General features: G+C 29.8%; 2 protein-coding genes across 2 annotated transcripts; one reads left to right on the forward strand and one right to left on the reverse strand.

Annotated features, from left to right (window-relative positions):
* Positions 1-816: 816 nt before the first annotated feature.
* On the reverse strand, positions 817-20,474 carry LOC136978039 (nurim homolog). The gene is made up of 4 exons (XM_067273683.1): positions 20,345-20,474; positions 19,032-19,192; positions 13,753-13,923; positions 817-1,412 (listed from the first exon to the last, which is right to left on the reverse strand). Exons 1-4 carry the CDS (start codon positions 20,472-20,474, stop codon positions 1,146-1,148), a joined length of 729 nt encoding a protein of 242 aa, XP_067129784.1. The 3' UTR covers positions 817-1,145.
* A 102-nt stretch (positions 20,475-20,576) lies between these two features.
* LOC136978038 (putative transferase CAF17 homolog, mitochondrial) lies at positions 20,577-22,739 on the forward strand. Its single transcript, XM_067273682.1, is given in 3 exon segments — positions 20,577-20,701; positions 21,396-22,190; positions 22,192-22,739. Coding segments are annotated over 3 exon segments (1,065 nt in total). The 5' UTR covers positions 20,577-20,677; the 3' UTR covers positions 22,438-22,739.
* Positions 22,740-24,338: the final 1,599 nt, after the last annotated feature.

Raw genomic sequence — 24,338 nt, forward strand, 5'->3', positions numbered from 1 at the left:
AAATTATTTTATTATTCAAATGCAAATAATAAGTTTACCATTGTTACACACAATGATATTTTTCATTAGTAGTTTTTAAATGAGAATAATACCATATATTGAAAAATTCAAATTGTATAAATGAATTGTGCTACAGATATTTATAAAGTAGAAAAATGTAGCAATATTTTGCTTTACAATATTTTTCCACATTCTATAAAAATCTTAAGAAAATAAAAACATTGTTATTCAGTACCTTTAAGTAAGATAAACAATATACTGAAAACTGAGCAGAAGACAAAGACATATATAATGTGTATATATATATATTTGCAAATGTCAATAAAATTCAATATACTGAAGCATGACAAATACATATATAACTTACTGTTATTTTAACACAGATAAGTTCATGAAAATTAATTTTTAAGAATGACAATATATGTGATGCAATCTACAAAAAGGTATTTTAAGCCAGAAAAATAAATTTTGCAGTAGAGCAAAAAATGCATTTCAACATCAAATGTTTCTAGTAATGTTTGGCAACATTTTAAGCTATAAACATCCTCTTATATGCTCCTCTTAGTCTACAGAATAAGATGGAGTCAATAAATGAAAATTGATTTTTCTGACTAAAGCTAGCTTTTTACAGTTTGCATCACATATTGCATAATAAAATGTTAAATCAAATTCCAAAATGTTTTCTTTTCAAATCACGTTTAGTTATTTTAAATGAAAATTTAAACAAGCTATTTTAATACACATTAAGAAAATGTTTTGAATGTAAGTATTATTATTCAGAAAATTAATCAACAAGTTACAAATCTCACATTAGTTAAAATTACTAATATGTGATTTGATTTAATTTTAATTGAAAGAAAAATATATAAAATTTTTAAGGCATCTGTATTTAAAATGAGCAAATTAGTATTTATGTTACAAACATTAACATTCCATTTATGATTAATTATGATTAATTTTAAAAACTGTCAAATAAAACAAATTAAAACTTTTAAATTTTTTGACAGTTTTCAATCTTCTAAAGGAATATAATAAATATAAATTTTATGTAATGTTTAAATAATGAGCAATTTACAAAAAATATCTAACACACACAAGTAGACATATATATATATATATGCCTACATTTTCAATTGAAAAAAAAATTAAAAATAGTGTTGTAATTCTATTTTCTTTTGATGCATTTGCTCTTTCTGATATACATAATCCAGATGATCTGACTGAAATCCTAAAAGTGCATACACAGTAAGGATCACTGCTAACAACAACCTGTCTAAACTCATAACTGGATAGATCCATAATACTATAATCAAACATATTATGCTCGGATGACGACAATGATCATGTAACCTGAGTAAGTGTTCAGACTTGCACTGTTGAGGATTTCCCAAATCTCTGAGATCGTAATAGATCTAAAAAAGTTTTAAAAACAAATTAAAAATTTATCAATTTAAATATATCAAAATATTTAAAATAACTCAAAAATAGGAATTTAAGATAAATATATTGAAAATAACACTTAAACTGAAACTGTTAATAAAAAGTAAACACGTAAATTTAATTATAATACTATACTGGTTAATAATAAATTTTATTGCTCAAGCAATTCTTACAAAGGGAGATTCTATCAATTTTAAAAACATTTTAACCACTTGTTTAAAGAAAAAATTTTTCTTAACAGCTTAGCGTAGTATCAGTAATCAAAATAATTTTGATGTCAAAGATATTGCCAAAATTTTCATGTTTTTAAAAAGTTAATCAATTTAAATATATCAAACTACTTACCGGTAAAATGAAAATAAAATCAATCATTCATATTCTGTATTAAACCATGTTTTAATACAGAATATGAATGATTAAATCCTTTTCCTCCTCTTACAGAATGGACATAATGCCAAATATCTTAATATAATAATTATTAATCTAGATTCTATATCTGTCTATATGTAACTGAATTAATAAGAATAATTCTAAAATTCATCTTAGCCAAAATAATACTGTGGATTAAAAAAAAAAAATGCAATGTCATAATTTATATTTTTGCTTAACACTAAATTTATTTCTATATCTGATACAATTCATAGTACAGTAGAACCTCTATTATCCGGACTAATTGGGGATGAAGGTAGTCCGGATAAGGAAAAATCCGAATAATCGAAAAAAAAAAAAATAATTGACAGTGCATATAGTATGAATAACTTTTATTTGTCTAGATTTACATATAGCTTCAATATTAAATTCTTTTTTATTAAGAAATTCAATTATTAACGATTTTTGTTTAAAGCTAGCTGTTTTTTTTTGAAGCTGCTAAATCGCGAATACTTTTAACCACTCGGTTACATCTTCTTCGTCACATTCAACACATATTGAAATTTGTGCTATTGCTTTCGCAATGTCTCCTATACCACTTTCTACTGTTAATGGAATTTACTAATGGTCTTTTCAAAATTTTGTTCCATGCATTCCATCACGTACGTACATAAATAGTGTCGCAATTCGCCAAGTGCAAATCAGCAAATTTGTAAATTTTGGTTTATTCTGAACAATCCGGATAATAGAGGTCTGGATAATCGAGGTTCTACTGTATATTTTCTAAACATTCACTCAAGTTTGATGGATTCAAGAAGAAAAAATAAACAAGAAACCTGCATTACCCAAAAAATGTCTGATTCTCTCAGGCCATATTTCTTTCTTTTTAAGTTTAGGTAGTGTACATTTAATATTTTTGACAGTGGCATATAGCCAAAGAGATACAACTGTTCCCCTGCTACTAATATCCATTTTTTTTTTTTTTAACAATTCAAATTTGTTTACATGTAAGTGTAAAAGTAAAATAAAATTAGTTGCCATATATATATATATATATATATATATATATATAAATACTGAACATCTTGTAGTTTTTGAATATTTAGTAATATAATACAGTGGCGTGCCGTCATTGGAAGCGATGGAAGCGCCGATTCCACCTTCCAATGACCTTCCCTTGAATTTTATAAAATATAAATTTTCATATTTTAACGTACTTTGAATTAATTAAAATTAATATTTTATTATAACTGCATTATGTATCTTTTACAAATTTCTATACTACATGTGAAAAAAAAAAAAACGATAAGATTGCTATTGTATATTCGAATAATTCGGTGGCGGAAGGAATGTCGAAACCGGGTCAGTCTCCAATCAGCCAGATTATATAGGCATTAGCACATGCGGTTTACAGTGCACCAACCTCACCCGGTTTAGCTGGTAGAAGCGACACACTCGTAAAGAGTACAGCTTTATATCCCGGAGCGGTTGTGGGCTGTTAGCCACCTGCCTGTCAACTTCCAAGCAGCCAGATTATAGGCATTGGCGCATGCGCTTTACAGAGCACCAACGTCACCCGGTTTAGCTGGTGGATGCTTCACACATAAAGCTTCTAATTTTATATCCCAGACCGGTTGTGGGCTGTTTAGCCGCCTGCCTGCTAGATATTCGGCCGCCCTCGCCCGATTACGTGAATCACGAGTAGACTAGATCAACGGCGGACAACCCCGGCCGACGGGCCGGCTACGGCTCGCGAAAAGTTTCTATCCGGCCCGCGAGATCTTTAATAGATTATTAAATTCGAAAAATAACTAATTAATAGTTATTTTTCCAATTCTTTGTAATTTTCGAAAACGATAAGAGAAATAAATGTAGTATAAACTTTTTATTTATTTATTTCATATTTGCAGACTAAAAAAATTACGAGTCACAAAAAGGCGTCAATTAACTACTACGGCCCGCGGAAAAACGTAAAATTTATTCTGGCCCGTGTTATAAAAAAGGTTGCCCACCCTAGACTAGATTTATAACTTAACCCAACCGATAGGAGTTTACTGGCATGTTTTTATGATAGTTCTGTATAGTTGACAGGAGTTTAAAAAAATCCATTAAAATATTTGATATATTTATTCTGCGTTTATTCCGCTCTCCCATCTTATATTACTTATGGATTTCGATGTTAAACCGGTGATATTACGATTTAGTATGTCCCATCTGTAAGGAGATGCAGAAAAAACGTGTACGATTCTAGTACAGTGTTAAAAATTAACTGTTACTTTGGCAGCATCATTTACAACCAAATTTAATGAATGAGACGTACAGTACATACAATGGTACAAAAAAAAGCTCTAGAATTTATTTTCCTTAAATTTACGATTTATATATCCGTTGTCATAAAAATTTGTCTTTCCACTGTTTTCCCAAGACTACAGATATTCAGGTACAAAGTAACTGGTTTCGACTTATTTCTACTTAAGAAGTGACTAAATAATTAAGAGATTAGGGAATGGGGACATAAAGAAAACCCTGTTGAAAGAGCCAGAATTTTACTTCAACAAAAGCTTAACAGAACCAATCACTCGCTCAGTACAGTGGGAAACTGATTTCTGTGTACACCTGGTATTAAAACAAATTAGTTAGAAAACGAATGACTATTAAGTTTAACATAGTTAGATTTTTACAGCTACGGTGAGAAACGTTTAAAATTTACAACAGCCCTGTGGCGTCCTTTGAGATATACTAGTGATGCGACAAAAGAGGCATTTGACATTGACCGGTATCGGCACCCTCGGGATTTGGCACGCACACACTCACTCTACCTGGACCGTCACTAGTTCCATCCATTAGCTACTCGTATCAAGATATTTGACTAAGTGGATTGTTTTAAGATTTAAAAAGTAAAGAATATTTTATGTTATTTTTATGTACGTTTCTTTACAAAGCTATATTTTAATTATAATTTTCTTTAAAAGTATATTAATACAATCGAACAATACATTGTACCAGGTATGTATATCCACCGCACATTTTATTTCACCGAGTAAGTTTTTATAATTTATTTTTAATTTTAGCCCTTATATCGTGGCTAGCGATTCAGAATGTAATTGTGATATTAAAAATACATTTAGAGAAGTCTACAGTTTTTACTGGCTTATCGAACAAATGAATACGAATGGACCCTAGACCAGTGATTCTTAACAGGGGGCCGCGGCCCCTGGGGGTCCATAAGAAGTTTGCCGGGGGCCGCCAAATTATGCAAAATTTCCTTCAGAATATAATAAAAAGAAAATTGATGTATAATCCGAATATCGTATTGAAAAGTGAAATAAGAAAGATAAAGTTTTCCTATTTAGTTTTTATTTATTTATTTTGTATTTCTTCCTACATACAACTTTGTTAGTACAGAAGAAATAAATGTAAATATGCTACTTACACCGCAGTATTTACTTCTTTTATTCCAAAGCAATTTTAAGAAACTATTAATGCTTGGAATTTTAAAAATAATTAGGAAAAATAGTAGGCTTTGAAAATTTAAATATTTTTGCAAAAGATATGCAAAATCCTTACCACAAGTGGGCGTTTTAGTTTTAGTTTAGTTTTAGCATCGACATTGGATCGATTTATCGACATGTTTCTTATTTTATTTTCTGTTAAAAATTAATGAGTTTTCATGTTTAATTGTGAAGTTTGAATGTTATTTAAATAGATAATGAAATAATAAAGTTATGATTTACATTTATTATATAAAAAATAAAGCAATAATAAAAAATCAATTTATTATAGATAAATTATCAAATTATCAAATATAAATTATTATTAAAAAATGGAGGTCACAAAAAATTATGAAATATTTGGTGGGCCACGAGTATAAAAAGGTTAAGAACCACTGCCCTAGACCATCACTGACGCGCAATTAACTGATTGCCCCTGGAAGTCGGCTTCTTACAGAAACACAGCTTCCCTGTCATCAAATGTCACGGCACGCCACTGATATAATATATTCTTTTACATTTACATCAAACTAATGACTGAAACCTGTGTGTACGATCTGTTCAGTGATTGGGTTGCAACTTAAAAAAATTGTAGACCTATAAATTCCCAGTCATCTGCGTTTGTCCTTTCTTAATCTCAAGAACAGTTATATAGATGAAAGAAAGTCCAGACCACATATGGAAAGCTTAGGGACAGGAGACCACAATTAATTATATATGAACTTCCAGTCTAGACCAGAAGTCACATGAATTCAAATCAAAAATTTTCCCCCAAATGGAGTTACATAGATGACCAGCATGACTGTTGTTATCAGGAAAAGTATGATGTACAGGGGCAAGACACAAATTTGAGATGGAGAACATATATTTTTAATTAAATAAATTAATAATATGATTAAAAATAGCAGCCTGGCATTGTGATGATGTCACAAGAATTGCTCATTTCATGCAATTATTATTTATATACTAAATTTGTTACAGTCTTTAAATATTGGTACTATTATCAATAAAGTAGACTCTTGCTAATCTGACCATTCTTTGCACAAAGGAATGCCAAATTAGTAAGAGTACCAGTTTACTGAGAGATAAAACACATCAGTTTAATTCTTTATTAAATTTAATATTACATATTTACTGTCTGTAGTACACATGTATTTAAGAAACAAATAAGAGACAAGTATTGTATACAGTAAAAGAAATTTAAAATGTAATACAGCATAGTTGAAATGCTGCATGTTCTAATCAGTGTAGTCACTTCGAAAAATGTCATGGATTTTTATTTGTTTTAATGAAGAAGCTTGTCGATGGCATGGTTTGTCTTGCAATAGCTTTATGAGCATTAAATCAGTACTGTATGTGTCTGGTTGTTGCATTATGTACTGCAGGAAAATGTTGGCAGCTTTGATGCCAGCAGTATGAGAAATCTTTGTTCTTTCTGCTTCTGTGTCCTCTTCCTCATTTCTTTCATCCTGCACATTTTCAATGATTTCTTCATCGCTTAAAGCCTGGTTTACTCCATAATATTTCTCATTTAATCAATTAGGAATGTTCTGTTCATCAACTTCTCCTGGAAGCTTGTGGAACATATCTGTAAATGATTCTGAATTGACTTAATCACTATCACTCTATGTAGACTCGAATTTAGTGCCAATCAAAGGCCATGTGTTTTTCCAACACTTACTAATGTAGTAATCTCCTCAAGATCCCATGCTTCTGCTGTTTGGAAACAATATCATGCATGTTGATCGCTTTCCACACCTTCAGCATAGCTTTGGTAAAATTGTTTTCACATTTATCCAATAGAGAGGTACGAATTGCATGTCAATAGTGACACTTAATTGATTCCAAAATTCCTTGATCCATAGGTTGGATCAGAGTTGTCACATTTGGAGGAAAAAAAAACAGTATATTACCTGATTTCAAAGACAAGTTAGAGGGATGACTGAGAATGTTATCAATTAGAAGGATGGTTTTTAACAGAAGTTTCTTTTTCTTCAGTTCTTCCTTCAAAACTGCTATAAATTTATCATGGAATCACAGAGAGAAAATTTCTGAGTCTATCCATGCTTTCTTTTTAGCATGATAATCTACCAGTAGTATATTCATCTCACTGTGCTGAAAATATCATGGCTGTTGGGCTCTTCCAATCACTAAGACGAGAAGTTTATTACTCCCATCAGTGTTACAACATGCCATTAATGCAATGCATTGTTTTTGTTGTTTATACCCACAGGCTTGCTCTTTGTTCTTGGCAGCAAGAGTTTTTGAAGGCAGCATTTTGAAAAAAAGACCAATCTCATCAGCATTATACACTGCAGCAGGGAGTTAGTTCTTCCTTTATTGTGTTCTCTGGCTTCTTTCTAAACTCTTCCACATACATATTTTTTGTTTGTTGACTGACCTTCAGCTGCCACACACCATGTTTTTTCTTCTTCATAGTCAGCTCTCACTTGCTATAAACAGTTTACTGCTGTGAAGTTCTTTGTTAAACATCTCTGCTTTTTCTTTGATTATCTTATACTGGCAGATACTCCTTTACTGCATTGCTGTATGAAACATTTGTAAGTGGCCACATCAAGTTTATCATTCTCATCCTTTCACATAACTTTTCATTTTCCCAAATCACTGGTTTTCAACAGTCCATTTGGCTGGAATATTGTTGAAGTCAAAAATGTCAAAAAATATGTATGCAGATTCTAAATCAAAGAAATACTTAAATTTTTGGATACTTGAACCAGACTATCCCAAGAACCCCTTTAAAGAAGAATAGAAGAAGCATGCATTGATACTGACAAAACAATAGGTGAGAGAACTGAAAAAGAACTGCTACATCTGGTAATATTCATTTGTATTTCTCTTTCCACAAACCAGTCAAAATTATATTGTGTAACTGTCATAATGTAAAACTTGTAAGAGTGGAAAATATGAATCTTCCATAGACAGTTAATAAAATCTTTTTATTATTTTGCTAATTAGTCATTTGCAAGCAAGTCACTCTTACCCACTCAGGACCCATATGACACCTTTCACAAAAGTGCATTGTTATTTATACTGAGGCATGCCATCCAATCATTGCTCAGGCCATAGGCAACATTAAAAGTCATGAAACCTCACATAGTTATATCCAGATACACAATAACAAAACACTAATGACAAAACACGAAAATTTCTTTTGTGAAGATCCTAAAATCGCACCGGGAATTCGATTGTTTACAAGATTGCTACATCGGGAAATTTCGGAAAGTCAATCGGAGCGAGAACGCGTGTTGGGCTACAAACCCAACCAATGTAAAGCATTTCTTCTAAAACAAACACAACGCGGTAATAAATGACGAAGGGGATGTCGTGGTGCTCGTATACAAGAGTCGAGATGTAAACAATTAACAAAAAGGGGAGAAAGAAGAGAGACATATGGTCAAGGACACCTGTTAGACCATGTGAGCCCAGGACTGTCTCAAAAGGGGGGACGGCCACAGAACGTTTGGCTGATCGGTTCAGCCAGATGTCTGCGAGAGGGGGGCAAACAGTGTAAATTATGTGAGTAGCTGTCAACGTTCGGGCGCCGTCTCCAGCCAAACTTGGTTTTCGTCTTGCTTAAAAACAGTAGACTGACCAATCGAGAAAAGGAAAAAGGGACCCAAGACCAATCAAGAGGGGAAGATACGAGGGAAAATCGTATACAAACCCCCGAATCAAGGTCAGAAGGGGAGACGATGGAGCTTTCTACCAGGAAGTGAACAACGGGACTCCAAACTGCCACCTACTCCTTCACCGACATCCGTCACCAACCCCTCGGACTCTTCTGCCTGACTGCCCCGGGGCTTCACCGACAACTCCGACAGCACTCCCCAATCGCCGTCATCCGGAGCTCCTTCTGCCGCAGACGATCTAGATCGCAATTTGTATTGTACTTTGTAAGTTTGCTTTGATGTTAAAATAAACGGTTATTATAAGACACTTGTCATCTTTGCGTCTGCCACCACCACCCACATACGATCGGGCCCTGGGTTTTTCCTGACGCGCAATTAACTAATTGCCCCCATATGTCAGCAACTTACACTTTCATCCACAAGTAAAAAGTATAAAACTTCTTGAAATATATAGATGTATATATTACCATATAAGTCCAAAGTTAAGCAAATCTTAGAAATTACCAGTAAATCCAGTCTAGACATTTACCAGTATTGAGTGAGAAAAGTATGAAGTCCCTGATAAAATATCCATATAACCAAGAGAAATGATTGGCTTGGGTAATTTTTATATTGACATAAATACTTTATCACACCATGTAGCACATGATGTTTTAAAAAATTTTAAAAACACTTAAGTTCAAAGATAACATTCATTAAATAACAAACTTCACACTAAAACATTTTTTCAAATTTTGTTTGTTTATTACAATATATTTTATTAATTTTTATTCAATAAAAATAAAGACGAAATCTGCCCAAAAGGGATCACACTTACTTTCTATATTCCTAGACAATACACTTTTCCGGCAACCGACCTTTCTTTGTAGGCTACATGTCGCTGGTAGTATAAAACAGTCCTTGTAAAACACAAAAATATTTCCAATTAAAATTATAAAATAACTTCTTAAAAAGGAACTGGTGATAACAGATGTCTTGTTTATGTCCATCAATACCTTCTGGGGGTGTAACTGCTTTTATCTACTGGAAACTAGTGCTGGAAAATGTAGATTTTTTTTTATTTTTAAAAAGGAAAGTTGCCCCCTGGTGATGACACTTGTAGAGTTTATCCATAAATTAATTTTTATTATTTGTATGTCTATAGTTTTTACCTTCCACGTTAGCAAATATAGTGGTCACAAGTGAATAAATTCTCCTATATCAAACCCTGGTTATAATAAATAATAAACACCAGGTCATAGTAAAATAGAAAAAATTTTTATAGTTTTAAACAAATTTAAATAAATGATAATTCCTGTGATGATAAAAAAAATTTACTTGTTGCAACAAGGTTGACCATTATGACATTCAGAATTGCACAACAAAGATGGTGATTTGCAAACTTTTCTGTTTCTATTTGATTTTACACTCAATCTTATCAAATAGAAATGAGAAAGGAGCCTGCATTTGTATCAAACCATTTTTCTGTTGAACTCTTTTTAAACAATTGCACTTTTTGATCCCTTGGCCTCCAATGAAAGGTAGTTTGATAACTACTTCCCATACACTAACTTCTTCTTTTCCTATTTCTTCAATACTGATAGAATTCTCTTTGAACAATGTAAATTGATTTCTAGTGTATAATAACTTCAGTTTTCTGACCTCAGTGCCAAGTTGATAAAATCCATCATCCTCAATATTTATGACCACAGCTATTATTGATTTTATTGGAATCAGGTAATTCCAAAAACATTTGTAAATTGATACATATTAAATACTTGCTGGAAGCTGAAGAGGTTCAGAGGTCTAAAGATTTTGCATCAATCCTTGCTCAGTCTACATGTGGCACTTTAATTCTTACATTCTGTCCAACTGAAAGTTTTGGAATTTTGTTAAAAGAGGCTGTTTTCATTTTCATTGCTTGAATTTCAAAGTCTTCTTTGGCAGTCTTTTGAAACAGCATCACTTTTTTGGCCCTGTTAGAAGTTGTCAAAGTCATATTACAGCTCTCCAGTGATAATGGTGGGTCTGCTGACTCAATTTCAACTAATGTCAAATGCTGATCTGTGCTGCTTTGTCATCTGCTCCAACTGTACACTAGTTGCATTCCTCTATTTCCAGCATTTAAAATTTTTTCCAAATCTTCAGTGTCTACATTGTTTACTAAATCATATGGAACAACTGAGCTGGCAATATCTACTTTCATTGGAACACCAAACATAGCTTCATATGGTGAGTTCAAAACTTCAGCTCATTTTGATGTTTTATTTGTTTCTATTGAAGTGGATAACATATTTTTAATGTCCTGGTTTGTAAGTTCAACTATTGTTGTACCCCAGTTTTCCATGAACTATCTTTCTGTCAGCCCACATGCCACATAAACATATAGCTTAGTTACAAAACTCTCTATCATTAGCAGAATGAAGAATATTAGATGTGCTAAAAACTAAAAATATACAAAAGATAATATGCAACTTCCCCAGCCCTTTCTGATTTTGATGCTCAGAGAATAACAAATTTTGTCAAATGATCCTGATATACCAATATGAATGCTGACATGTTGTCTGGATTGGCTTACATATCTTAAGTCAATTTAGCATTGTGAATTCATTTCATTGTATAGGATGTACTTTACCACAATAACTTTTTTCAATGCTTTTGTTTCTTTAAATAACAATAGATTCAAAGGTCATGTTCTTATACTTGCAATTCACTTTCATAGCCATCTGAGTTCTTCCACTCTGACCAATAGCAATGTGAGCTTTATGTATCATATTAAACAGTTCATCAAAACAAACATAGTAAAGAATTTCTTCTTTTCTAAATCATGTGGAAGAACTCATGTTGTTAGTTTCTCTTCACCCCTGTGTTGAGAACATCATATCTCATCAAACTCCATAGTAAACATATTTTTACTGGCCATGATTTTTGCATCTTTCACTTCACTTAACAAAGTGTTATATTGTTCATTAGTTAAAAATTATTGTATTTCTTCTTATTCACAAATCCAATTAAAAGTTCATAAAATCTGCTATGTACTATGTCACTCATTCTGCTGCATTAAAAGACATAAACAAAAAATAATAATTGTGTAATAGATGATTTATTCATCTACACTCTTCTAATCAAATTTCATACAAAATTTATTTTAAAATATCAAATAAAAATCATTACAATAATACTTTTATTTTCTTAACTTATATTTTTAAGTAGATTACAAAACAACAGAAATATTAAATTAATGAATATGAATAAATATTTACCTGAGCTAATTCAGTGTTCATTAATCCAACATTTCTCATCTCTTGATAAAAGCCCAAAATATAGATATTTTTATCATGGTTTCAGCTTGAATTTTACCACTCAATGCCAGTAAGTGTCCAGATTTACTGGTAATTTCTAAGAATTACTGGACTTCAGACTTTTACGGTAAAATATGTATATACACACAGGGGGTGGTGCAAAAGTAGGTATACAGTTGATAATCTGAGAAATACAAATGTTTGGTGTTTATTTTTATTATCTTTTATTAGTTCATATTCCTTATTTGTGATGTAATTTGTACATAAAAATAAATGTTTTTTCTTCCTATTTTCTCCCTGTATGTTTTTTTTTCCATAATAACAACTATATACCTACTTTTGCACCCACCTGTATATCGTCTTAAAATTATTTTTTCCTATTATATTTGATCATTATTGATTTAATAAATAATGTAAAAATATTAATACCTTCAATCGATTGACCCTTACAGACTCATATTAATCACACCCTTGTTTGAACCAATGGTTAACCATCTACTAAATTTTGTAATATTTTCTGACCTTGTATTTAATATTGCTAATTTATATATGAATATTATATTGATACATTTGTTTAATAACAAGTTTTTTTAAGTCAAAAAATATTTTTATATTTAATCTACAATCACACTTATGTCAAATAACTAAGAAAATTGATAATGTTCTAGTGTTTTTATCAAAATTGTTCAATTAAATTTTTTCATTGGTTTTTCCATACAATTTTAGAAATAATAAAAAAATAAAATAATGATACATAAATCTGAAAAAACATCTGTTGCTACTTTTTTAGCTTAAGTACAAAAGTATTAAAAAGATAGTTTATACTAATTCTAAAAAATGCTTAGTAAAATATAATCTTTTTTCAAGATATTTTACTTTATTTTATTTGTTTGTTATGAATAAAAGTCACAATAACAACATAATCAGATGTGTTTTAAGACACAATGAAGTGTTGACATTAGACATTAGACTTTTTCACATCCACTTTATTCTTCTATGTGCTTTACAGTCTTTAAACCAATTGTGCCAATCGATGTACATAAATTGTAGAACTCTGTAAGTAATTCTCTAAATGAAAAGTTACTTTGAGGTAGGTAAAACTTTTAATTAAAAATTTAGTGTTGTATGGTTTAAAGAAATTTAAAAATAATTTAGAGTACACGGTGCATTTTTTGGTTTTATGTATGTCAACAATAGAATAAAAATTGCTGTAAAGAACATGTATCAGGTATGTCTAAAAGAAAACATTTTGTAAAGAGATATTTGCTAATATTATGTATTGATAAACATTATTAGCCAACAGACAAGGAGCATTGGCCCAAAACACTTATTGGCACAATTGGTTTAAAGACTGTAAAGCACATAGAAAAATAAAGTGGATGTGAAAAAGTCTAATGTCTAATGTCAACATTCATGGTGTCTTAAAACACAATCTACAAAAAGGCACAGTTTCAACACTGAGAAAACATAATCATACACTAACTAAAAAATCTGTACTGATTCTATCATTCTAATATTTACCTGTTTTATTCCAATCATTTCATATAAATCCATTATCAGGCATCCACCATAAATAAAAGACCAAGCAATGCCATGAAGAATGGTAAAAGTCCACCAACTTAGATCACTTTGTAATGTATCAATTTTCCACAAAAACATATTAGTTGTATTTTTCCAATAAATCATCAATAACTGGAAATAGATATTTTAATAATTTTATAATATTTAATTATTTAATATGATTATTTCATTGTAAAAATATTTTATAAATATTTATTTTTAAATAAATAAAATAATTTGATTCCTAATAAGAATACATCTTAATCAATTTGCTAAAAATAAAATATCTATATTTACAAAAGTAAAATTGTCTACAGTATTTATACATTAATTAATTACAAATAAAATTAGATTTTAAAATAATAAAAAAATTAAAGTAAGTTAATCTGAAACTTAATTATTTAAATGTCCTAAATCTGCTAATGGATAAACATTTTTCATATTTTTCTCTGCTTCATATCCCTTTCATAAGAATCAAACAAAACTTAAAACTGAAATGATCAAATTTATTAAATGAACAAAATGTTCATTTAAGAAGTTTGATATTTCAACTAAGTTTTTTAAAATAATAAAATAGGAATCTGAGCTGAAAGAAATTGTGAAAGCCTTCATCTACTTAGGAGTAATTTAAACAATTGTTTTCAAGATTTAAATTTACATAGAGTCAAAAAATAAATAAAATCAAATAAATTAAATACTGATTATTCCTTTATTGACAATGCTACAGATTTACTTTCTTTATGTAAGGAAAATTTCATAAATTGTTTTACCAGTGTTTATTTTCATTTATATTATATTATTTACTGGTACTTAATTGAACTTTGAAAAATACTTTAATAAAAATTTGGCTATAATTCTAATAATTTTCTCATTATTAGGAAATGTTGCAAAGTAATAAAATAATTGATACTTGTCAATTGTTCTTGCTAGATTACTCACAAAGTAATATTACTTGAATTATGAAATATTGATTTACCAGTAATTTGGAGAAATTCACCGTTATTAAAATTATCAGGTTTTAATAATAATGTTATCAGTATTAACATTACCATATTGGTGTTCAAAGAAATTTTATCATAATTGTTAAATGCTTATTTACACTCAAACCTGTTTTTGTGCGGTCTTTTTTTGTGCAATTTTTTATTTGTGCGATTTGTTTTGTGCAATTTTTTTGTGCGGTATACCAATTTGATTGAAACTCATATACTGCACAAAAAAATTGCACAAATAAAAAATCACACAAAAAAAGACCGTACAAAAACAGGTTTGAGTGTATATTATTTTCTTTTTTCAGTTCTTTACTAAAGACAAGTACATCTTCAATGATAAATCTACTTTCTCCTATCTTATCCATTCTCTTTTTTCCTTATTAATTTATATGTTTGATTCTAAATGTATCATAAAATACTAGTATTCCTACAACATGGTTTTGCTCTAATATGGTTTGAGAATTGGAGAAATCTTTTGTACAACATGAGTGAATCCCAGTTTGAAAACTGGAGACATCCCCATACAAAACATCACAACTTGTAAGTGCAAATACCATCATTTGATATGTTTTTTTTATTCAAGCAAGCAAAGATGTTGTCTCATATTTGCTATGAATTTTAGAATATTGAAATTTCCACTGTTGTTTTGTACTTTTTACCCAGTTTTCTTTAATGAAAACTGATTGTATCAATACAATTTTTCTTTTTCTATAAACCAGATGTTGCTGTCATTGATGATAGTGCTCCAAATAAACCAAAAAGACTGTCACTGTGTTTTCTTTTTATAGATTAAATTAAAAGTTATGACACAAAAATATTAAATTTTTAAAGATCTTCTAGGCAAATGCAAGCAAATGGAAATATCAGATTTTATGAAAAAAGTAGAGAAAAATCAAAATGTTGCTGATACTTCAGATTAAAGTCAACAGGAAATATTAAAATGCAGTACTTTTGATTGCAATTGTTAATTAATTGTTGATTGTTTTAATAAACATATTTCTCTTAATTATGAAAAAGAATAGTATATGTTTGCTTACTTTTGGAACCTAACCATATGTTTTGTATTAGTCGTTTGTTTCCTATAGCACAGATTCACATAACACAGCAATTTTTCAGAATCTAACTACCATATTATATGGGAGATATCTGTACAATATAATGACTATTTTTTCAGATTTCATTTTCTCATTCAATCTATAAATCCAGTTCTTGCAGCTATCCTTCTCTACACATTCAAATCTGTATCACTTTTTCAATACTTCTTTACATCTTAAAATGTGTATTATCTCTCCATTCATGCATTGTTGTGCCATTTCATTCCAAGAAGATTTGATGTCCTCATGAAATATAAATTATCAGGTTGGGTTAAATGTTGAAATGTGTTGTCATGTAACTTCAAGACTGTGTAAAAAAAGAACTTGCTGTAATCAAAGAAGAAATTACAAAATGTAACTAAATATCTAAATAAAAAAATCCAGCAACAAGTTGCACAACTTTTTCACCAAACTCTATAATTATGTTTGGTGCTATCTGTTAAGAGATTTTATTTAAAAAACTTTTTATACTAGTAATTACTATAAAATGGCAAAAAGCTTAATTTTCAGGGTAAAGATGAGGTTTATAAAAATTGTAAATGCTAACAATAAGAGAAATAATCATTAAGTCCAACCTCACTTGACACTATGACACATGACCTGCCCACTTGACCTTAAACCACTAAAATTTATTAGCAATAATCCCCCTAATACAGAAACCTCCCTGCAAAATTTCAGAAATTTTCAACAAAAAGTACTAGAGTTATTAATTAATCTTCAAAGTGGGTGAACGAACACTAATACACACAAAAAAATCTCCCAAATTTTTTTGAATTTCTTGGCATTTCAAGGTGCCAAGTCAAAACGTAAAAATCTTGGGGTTATTTTTTGACCAGTTGTAATACTTTCCCTCTGTTATAATTATACGACTATAACAGCCAGGAAAGTAAAAATAAAAATCATTAAAAAATTATTATAGAATTTTCATGTATTGTAGAAAATTGTAGAATTTATTATAATATGGAATTCTATAAACATTTTAAAATAAATTTTATTAATAAAATTTTAAATAATGTTGTGACAGAATTTTTAATGTTTGCCATATTTGAATAAATATTCTATTTATATGGTGTATTGTACATTAGTATGTGTTTATATTACTTCTCATTATTTCAAATAAACCATAGCACTATTATACAGACCTTTAACATGCAGTGCAATTTTAATTCTCAAACATTTTTGGTTGTTACTATGATATGTTTCTTGTCTAGTCTTCTTAATGACTTGTGAGTACTAAGATTGGCCTTACTTTACTGCTAGACTTATTACACTACCACAGGACATCAAATTAGACTAGAAAAACACTTATTTTCAGAATGCATTTCAGACCTGGAATCCTCATCAGCTTTTTTGCTACAAAATTAAAAGGAGGCTAACAATTTTAAAGTAATTTTATCGATATGTTAAATGTAAGTCTACAGCCTTTTTTCATGTGTGTCAATTACAGTACTTTAAAATTGTTAACTTCCTTTTAATTTTGTAGCAAAAAAGCTGATGAGGGAGTCCAGGTGTGAAATGCATTCTGAAAATAAAATAGTGTTTTTCTAAGTCTAATTTGATGTCCTGTGAAGGTGTAATAAATCTAGCAGTAAAGTAAGGCCAATCTTAGTGCTCACAAGTCATTTTTGGTCGTCTTAAATGGTCTTCAAGACAGAAACCAATTTCAATTTTAAAAGAACAAAAGCTGGAAAGTCTTATGGAACAAGCTGATTTTACATTTTACAACATCAAAAAGCTTATTACTGTTCTTAATGTTCTTAAATAGTTCTAAAATTATTACATATTCTACTTTTATTCTTACTGATGTTATTTTCTCTAAATTTTTCTATATACTCTTGTCTAAATACTGTTCTTACACTCCAATTATCAATCTTTATCATGGGTTTTTCAAAGATTCTGCAGAGTAATGATGTGAAAAATTCATACTTCTATCAATAAACATTTCACCCTTTTAAATCTTATTTCTGTATTTTCTTTGATAAATTATCCACCATCAATATTGATATTTCAAAAGAAGAGTTAGCAAAATTATTTCCTGTTGCCTTTCTTGTCTAGCAACAATTTACAAATCACACTTTTATACTTTACGATAAATTTTAAAAATAATTTAAATAATATTTTATATACAGTAGAGCATCGATTATCCGACTCAATTGGGGACTGGGGTTGGTCAGATAACTGAAAAGTATGAAAAAATACATTATTAGTATAGGGTATTAGGCCTGATTTAAATACTAGCCTCCCTTTCGTGGTCGAGCCAGTGCTGCCAGCTAAAACATGCAAAAATTTAACAAAAATAATATTAAAGTAGCCAAGACATAACCAAATATTGTAGCACCACATCACTAGCAGACATTTGAATTTGCCGACTAGAACGCGGTCGGTTAACCGATAAGTCAGTTAATCGGGGGTCGGATAATCGATGCTCTACTGTATTTCATATAGTTATATATATGAAATGTATATTTCATTTCTACATTAAAGTTATACATTGTTTAATGATGGACTGTAATATGACAGAAGTCCTATGAGATTATAATGGAGCTTAAAAATTCATAGCCACTTGTATCTTTTCTATACTTAAATATGTTCAAATACATAAATACTTATCATTATGTTACATAAAGTTTATATGAATAGTAGACTTTATCATATAAGTTTGTCTAAGTTTACTCTATCTCTGGAGTTGATGGGGGATCAGCCAAAGACAATGAGTAAGAAAAATTTCTTATTTTAGGGTTTTGACTGGATATACATAAAAAATAATGTTTTTTTGCTGTGTACAGTATGCATTTCTACTTTTAATTATGTAGTATAATATAAAATAAAAATATGTTGGGAAGATGACAATTTATTGGATTATAAATATTAGCGGGATGTGACTCCTCCATCCCATATAGATCAATGCTCATTTAATGATGAAGTTGCTTAACAACATATGTTTCAGAATGTATCACCATCACTAAGTATTCATGTCTGTATCATATCTCATCATGTCTGTAATTATATCTCATAATGAATGAGCACCAGTCTGTGATGAAGATTTTGCAAAATCCTAATCATAATTATACTTTCCTTTGCTAAAAACTTAATAAATTTGATTAAAAATTATAAACATAATTATAAATATAAGAAATAAAAATATGAAATTAAATACCTGTAAAGTTGAAGCAGTGAAAACCACATATATTGTTCTTTGAAAAGTTTCAAAGCCAATTTTCTTTATTATATTAGTAACAGCTGATGTCTTCATAAAGCTATGTTGTATGATGAACAATGCAAGGCAACTTCCATCAATTAGGAGAGCTAAATAAGGATCTTGAAATAAATAAGAAATAAAATAAATAAATGTGTGAATATATTACTGGTTTTTAATTAAAAACAGAACTTTTATGAAATAAAAGATATAACAAATTAATTTTAGTATTAAATTTTTCAATGTTTTTATATTTTGGCAAATGGTTAATGTGTCATATAAATGCTTTATTTGCTTGCTTTATTTTTATCTTTATCCTCATCTTCATATAGTCATTGTCTCCAACTAAAAGTCATATCTCAATACAGTAATGAATACTATAGGGGCTTATTGAAATCAGCAATAAGAGATCCAGATCTAGATGTGTGTCTTGACACAAGATATTTCTAATTATTAATTACAGTGTAATATTGCCTGATTAATTTGGCTGACAGTTGGATGATTATCGATACATTGTGTTCTTGAGATATTTATATTTATGTAAGTTAAAACATTGTCTATTGTTTATTCATTTATTTGGTTTATTGTCTATTCACAGTTTATTCATAAACCTGAAGCAGGTTTATAACTGAAAACATTTGTTTGTTTATCTTAAATAAACCCAAGCTGGAAAAGTATAAAAGGTATGGTTTTGATAAAATAAGAATATTGTCATCTTTTCTTTAATAATTCCTATAAGTATTTTTAAAGTGAAATTCATCCAATAGTTAGTTCTCATCAGTAATTGATCAAAATTCACAATTAACTGCCATTATAATATTTATCCAAATGAACTGTTTAAAGGTAAGTTTTCTGCATAAAAAAGACATTAATTTTGGCATATCAGTAATGTATCATTTTCATTACATTTTCTTACTTAATGCAAATATGCAATCCATTCAGTTACCTAAACATTTATAAGTACAATAAGTATATTATATAATGATTGAAAAATAATAATAATAATAATCATATCTTTTATTATATATTTAAACATTTCTTCAATTAGAATAAAACTAAAAAGGGGGAGGAAAAAACAAAATGCATTAATTTAATATTTTCTATCGTCTTTTTGATTTGGAATTCAGATTAACCACACCCTATTAGCTAATCGTCATTGGTCATTATAGTGTGACATCATCAAAATAATCCCTCTATTTCTCTATTTGAATTAGACTAGAAGCTTGTTTACTAATAATAATGTATATTAGAGGGAGGAAACGAAAAAAACTCACTCATTAACGGGAGCTCATTGAATGTTCGTTGCTGAGAAAGAAAAGACACTAAACGAATAAATGTAAGCCCCGTAATAGATAAAGCAGCTAAAGCTACTATTATTTTGCTTATCGATATTAAGACGGACATCTTTTACCACAATATAATAAATTTATAATATAAATAACGATAGATACTACGAAAACACAATTCAGAGAATAGAGAGCAGAGGGAAAAATCCCTATTCGGTGGGTAATTTTTGGGCGGTATAACGTTATTCGATATTTCATGAGCGATTATTATTAGTTTGCGTCAGAACAAGATGGCTGTTAACGCTTAGGCTACTATTGAAAATGGCAATTTCCATCTCGCACGTTGTGAGTAAATACACAAATCTTAAACTAAAAAGAGAAGGAATAATTTTATTAAAATATTATCCTATTTTAGAATGTATATTGATCTTTTATTATTTTGTTAGCTTCTAGAAAATAATGTAAACGATGCTAACACGATGATAATATAAAAAGTGTTGCCACCTCTTTTACGTAAAAATTTCCTTCCTAAAGTAAAAATTTCCCTCGTGTATTAACGAAAAGTTTTAATGTATAAAATTACTAAAATCAAACTAAGAAAATTATACATAATTTAAAAAGCTTAAAATAGTCGCGAGATTGCGGCCGAAGTTTTCATCTCTAAAACGTGAACGTCGAATGTCGAGCGCCGTATGTTTTAGAGATGAAAACTTCGGCCGCGACCTCGCTAATAACATTAAAAAACTTTATTTCGATTTTAAATTGCATTTTAATCGTAATGTTACAAATATTAACGAAGATTTGCAATTGAAGATGTTTAATTAAAGCTTTTATAAATTATGTACTAATGTAAAACCAATGAATTTTTCATTAGTTTTCATAATTAAATTTAAAAATAACTGAATTCTTGTATTGATGCTAGAAAACTATTCACATAACGAAATAGCTATTTTAGATCATATTTAATTAATAGATATGAATTATATCTTGTTTAGCTTACTTTACAATACAAGATGTTACAAATTGTTTTCCTTTTTAGAGTAATAAATTATTGAAGCCACATATCTGGAAAATCAGAAACGTATATTATGGTGTCACAAATTTTTCTTTCTCCCAATTCCGGCTGGAAAAGAAATACACGTCATTATCTACATTGAAGATCGAGTGCTTGAAAAATAGATCGTTAATACAGCTTTCGGGTCCAGATACTTCTGCGTATCTTCAAGGATTAATCACCAATGATATTGGCCATTTTCTTCATCGTTCCCATTCTTGTATGTTCGCTATGTTTCTGAATCAGCAAGGATGTGTTCTTTACGACACCATTCTCTACAAGATTTCTTCCTCTCCATCAGAAGAATTTCTTCTTGAATGTGATACGACGGTTGTTTCTGAACTGATTCGGCATCTTCAGTTGTATAAAGTTAGAAAAAAGGTTGAAATTCTTCCCGTTTCTGATAAGATGATCTGGTCCGCTTTTTCTCCATTACCATGGGATTCTCTTGATGTCTCTCCTACAATGCTTTGTAGTGACCAGCTAGCTAAAAATTTAAAGGCAACAATGATCTTAGAAGATCCTCGCCATGTTGGATTAGGTTATCGAATTGTTTTACCAGCGAATTCGCCGCCCAAACTGACTTCAGAAAAGGAAATAGAAGATTCATACGAAGAGTTACGGTACAGGCTAGGAATAGGAGAAGGCATAGCAGATCATCCTCCGGGCAAGTGCTTTCCTTTGGAATGTAATTTGGATTATCTTCATGGAATCAGCTTTCACAAAGGCTGTTATATAGGTCAGGAGCTCACTGCTAGAATTCATCATACGGGAGTTGTTTAGAAAAAGATTGATGCCAATTCGACTGGAAGTAGTTGAAAAAGAGATTCCAGAAAACTGTATTATTCATAACGACAAAAATGAAAATATGGGAAGATTTAGGAAAGGTAAAGGAAGATATGGATTAGCTTTATTGAGGATTGCTGAGAGTTTGGCGGCGAAATATTTGGTATTGAAGGATTTGAACATAAAATTGGAAACGAGAAAACCGTTCTGGTGGCCAATAGAAGCAGCCAAAAGTCATTAATAATTGCAGAGATTTCGTTATATTTACAAATTATATTTAATTTTTTCAAGAAAGAATATGTGAATTATTTTAATAGTTTTAAATTAATTCATAAAACAAACAGTAGAATAAATGCTATAGAGAAGAGAAAATTTTAAATTTCAAATACTGAAATGCAATTACGAAAACATTTATTTGACGAAAGTTTAGTTAACGTTTATTTGTATTCGTATTTATGAATTTAAACATTATGCTGTGCATAGGACATATATATTCACATTAATGGAAATTATAGAAAAAAATGCATCTAAAATAAATCAGAAATTTTCATGTGAAGAGAGTATTTTTTACATTAAAAATTTAATTATTAACTTATTATTCTAATTAATTTTTATATTTGAAAATTAATCAATCAATTAAGTAAACATGAAACTATTCAATTTCTCTTCACTGTACTCAAAAGCTCTTTCGTTTCATCTCCTAATGACGTGTTCAAAATGTACATGAATGACGTAATCAATGTTGAAATCTATCGCATCAAGCAAACAGAACATTTCGTGTACTAAACTTGCAAATGCGTGATGTTCTCATCTTAATTATTCGAATAAAAACACCCTAACAGCAAATAAAATATAGAGTAGTAAAAACTAATATAATTCCCTTCGCTAACTCACATTTTTGGTTATTTGATACAAAAATAGTAGGGAAATGTCATTGTATTAATTGGACTGCAATTTGAAAAAATTGTAGACATAAATTTCCTCTGTCGTCCGTCCGTCCGTCCATCTTTCCTTAATCTCTAGAACAGAGTTAGATAGATGAAAGACGAGACCAGATATGGAAACCTTAGGGGTAGAAGGTTCTGATTAACTTCTGATGCAAACCGGAAGTCATGTTGTTTCAATTCAAAAATTTTTTCCTGAAAACAGTTAATAGATGACCGGCACGACTCTGTTGTTAAAGGAAAAGTATGATGTACAGGGGCAAGTTGCTATTTGAGGTGGATTTATTTATTTAGAAGAGTTTTCTTAATACAGCTTAAGCGATTAAGCTTCCAACATGTATGCTAAAATGCAGTGAAAAAATGAGAAAATTCTTAAAGAAAAGAACTTCATATTTTACTTTTCCGGCTCTCTTATATATAACAGAGGGGAAATATAGAAATCGGTCAATTAATGACCCCCCCTAAGATTTTCACATTTTTGACTCAGGGAACCGTGAAACATCAAGAAATGCAAACAATTTGGGGGGAGTTCTGTATGTAATGATGTTAGAGTGTGTGGGGACACAATTTTATTCACTCACTTAGATAGTTAATAACTTTTGTGCTTTTTGTCGAGAGATTCTGAAACTTTTCAGGGAGGTTTCGGAATCAGGGGATTGATGCTATTAGATTGTGATGGTAAAAGATAGAGAGGACCGTTTATATCTCGAGTAGGGTAGAACTTAATGAAGAGTTTACTCATTATTAGCATTTGCAATTTTTTTTCTTTTTTTTTTATTAAACTCATTCCTACCTTCAAAATTAAGTTTCTTTGTCGTTTTATAATAATTATTAGTATAAAAAGTTTTTAAAAATAAAATATCATAACAGATGGCACCACACTTAGTTTTAAATGACGGAAAGTTAAGAAACTCGTTGCTGGATTTTTCCATGGAGACGTAAGAGTAGGTTTAAAAATTCTAAAAAAAAAAAAAAAATAATAAATTTCAGCAATCAAGAAACGTCTGCTACTATTCAGAAATATAACAATGGGATATAAAAAGAGAAAGGAAAAACAGTTAACTATAAGGATCCACAATTCCAGGCTAAAAATTATAAACAAAAATAAATCGAACGATTTGGCTATTTTTTCTGTTGTAAAATGACAAATCCAGCAAGATTATTAAATAAGCCATGTGTAATTATGTGAAAATATTAG

This window comes from Centruroides vittatus, unplaced genomic scaffold (assembly GCF_030686945.1).
Source record: "Centruroides vittatus isolate TY-2023 unplaced genomic scaffold, ASM3068694v2 contig_484, whole genome shotgun sequence".
Lineage (NCBI taxonomy): Eukaryota > Metazoa > Arthropoda > Arachnida > Scorpiones > Buthidae > Centruroides > Centruroides vittatus.

What these genes read in the sequence shown, in the direction of transcription:
- LOC136978039 (XM_067273683.1), bottom strand. Translation starts at nt 20,474, where the DNA reads ATGTCCGTCTTAATATCGATAAGCAAAATAATAGTAGCTTTAGCTGCT. An exon ending in TCACTGCTTCAACTTTACAG is followed by an intron (nt 13,924 to 19,031) that starts GTATTTAATTTC and finishes ATCTATTTCCAG; the next exon opens with TTATTGATGATTTATTGGAA. An exon ending in AAATGATTGGAATAAAACAG is followed by an intron (nt 1,413 to 13,752) that starts GTAAATATTAGA and finishes AAACTTTTTTAG; the next exon opens with ATCTATTACGATCTCAGAGA.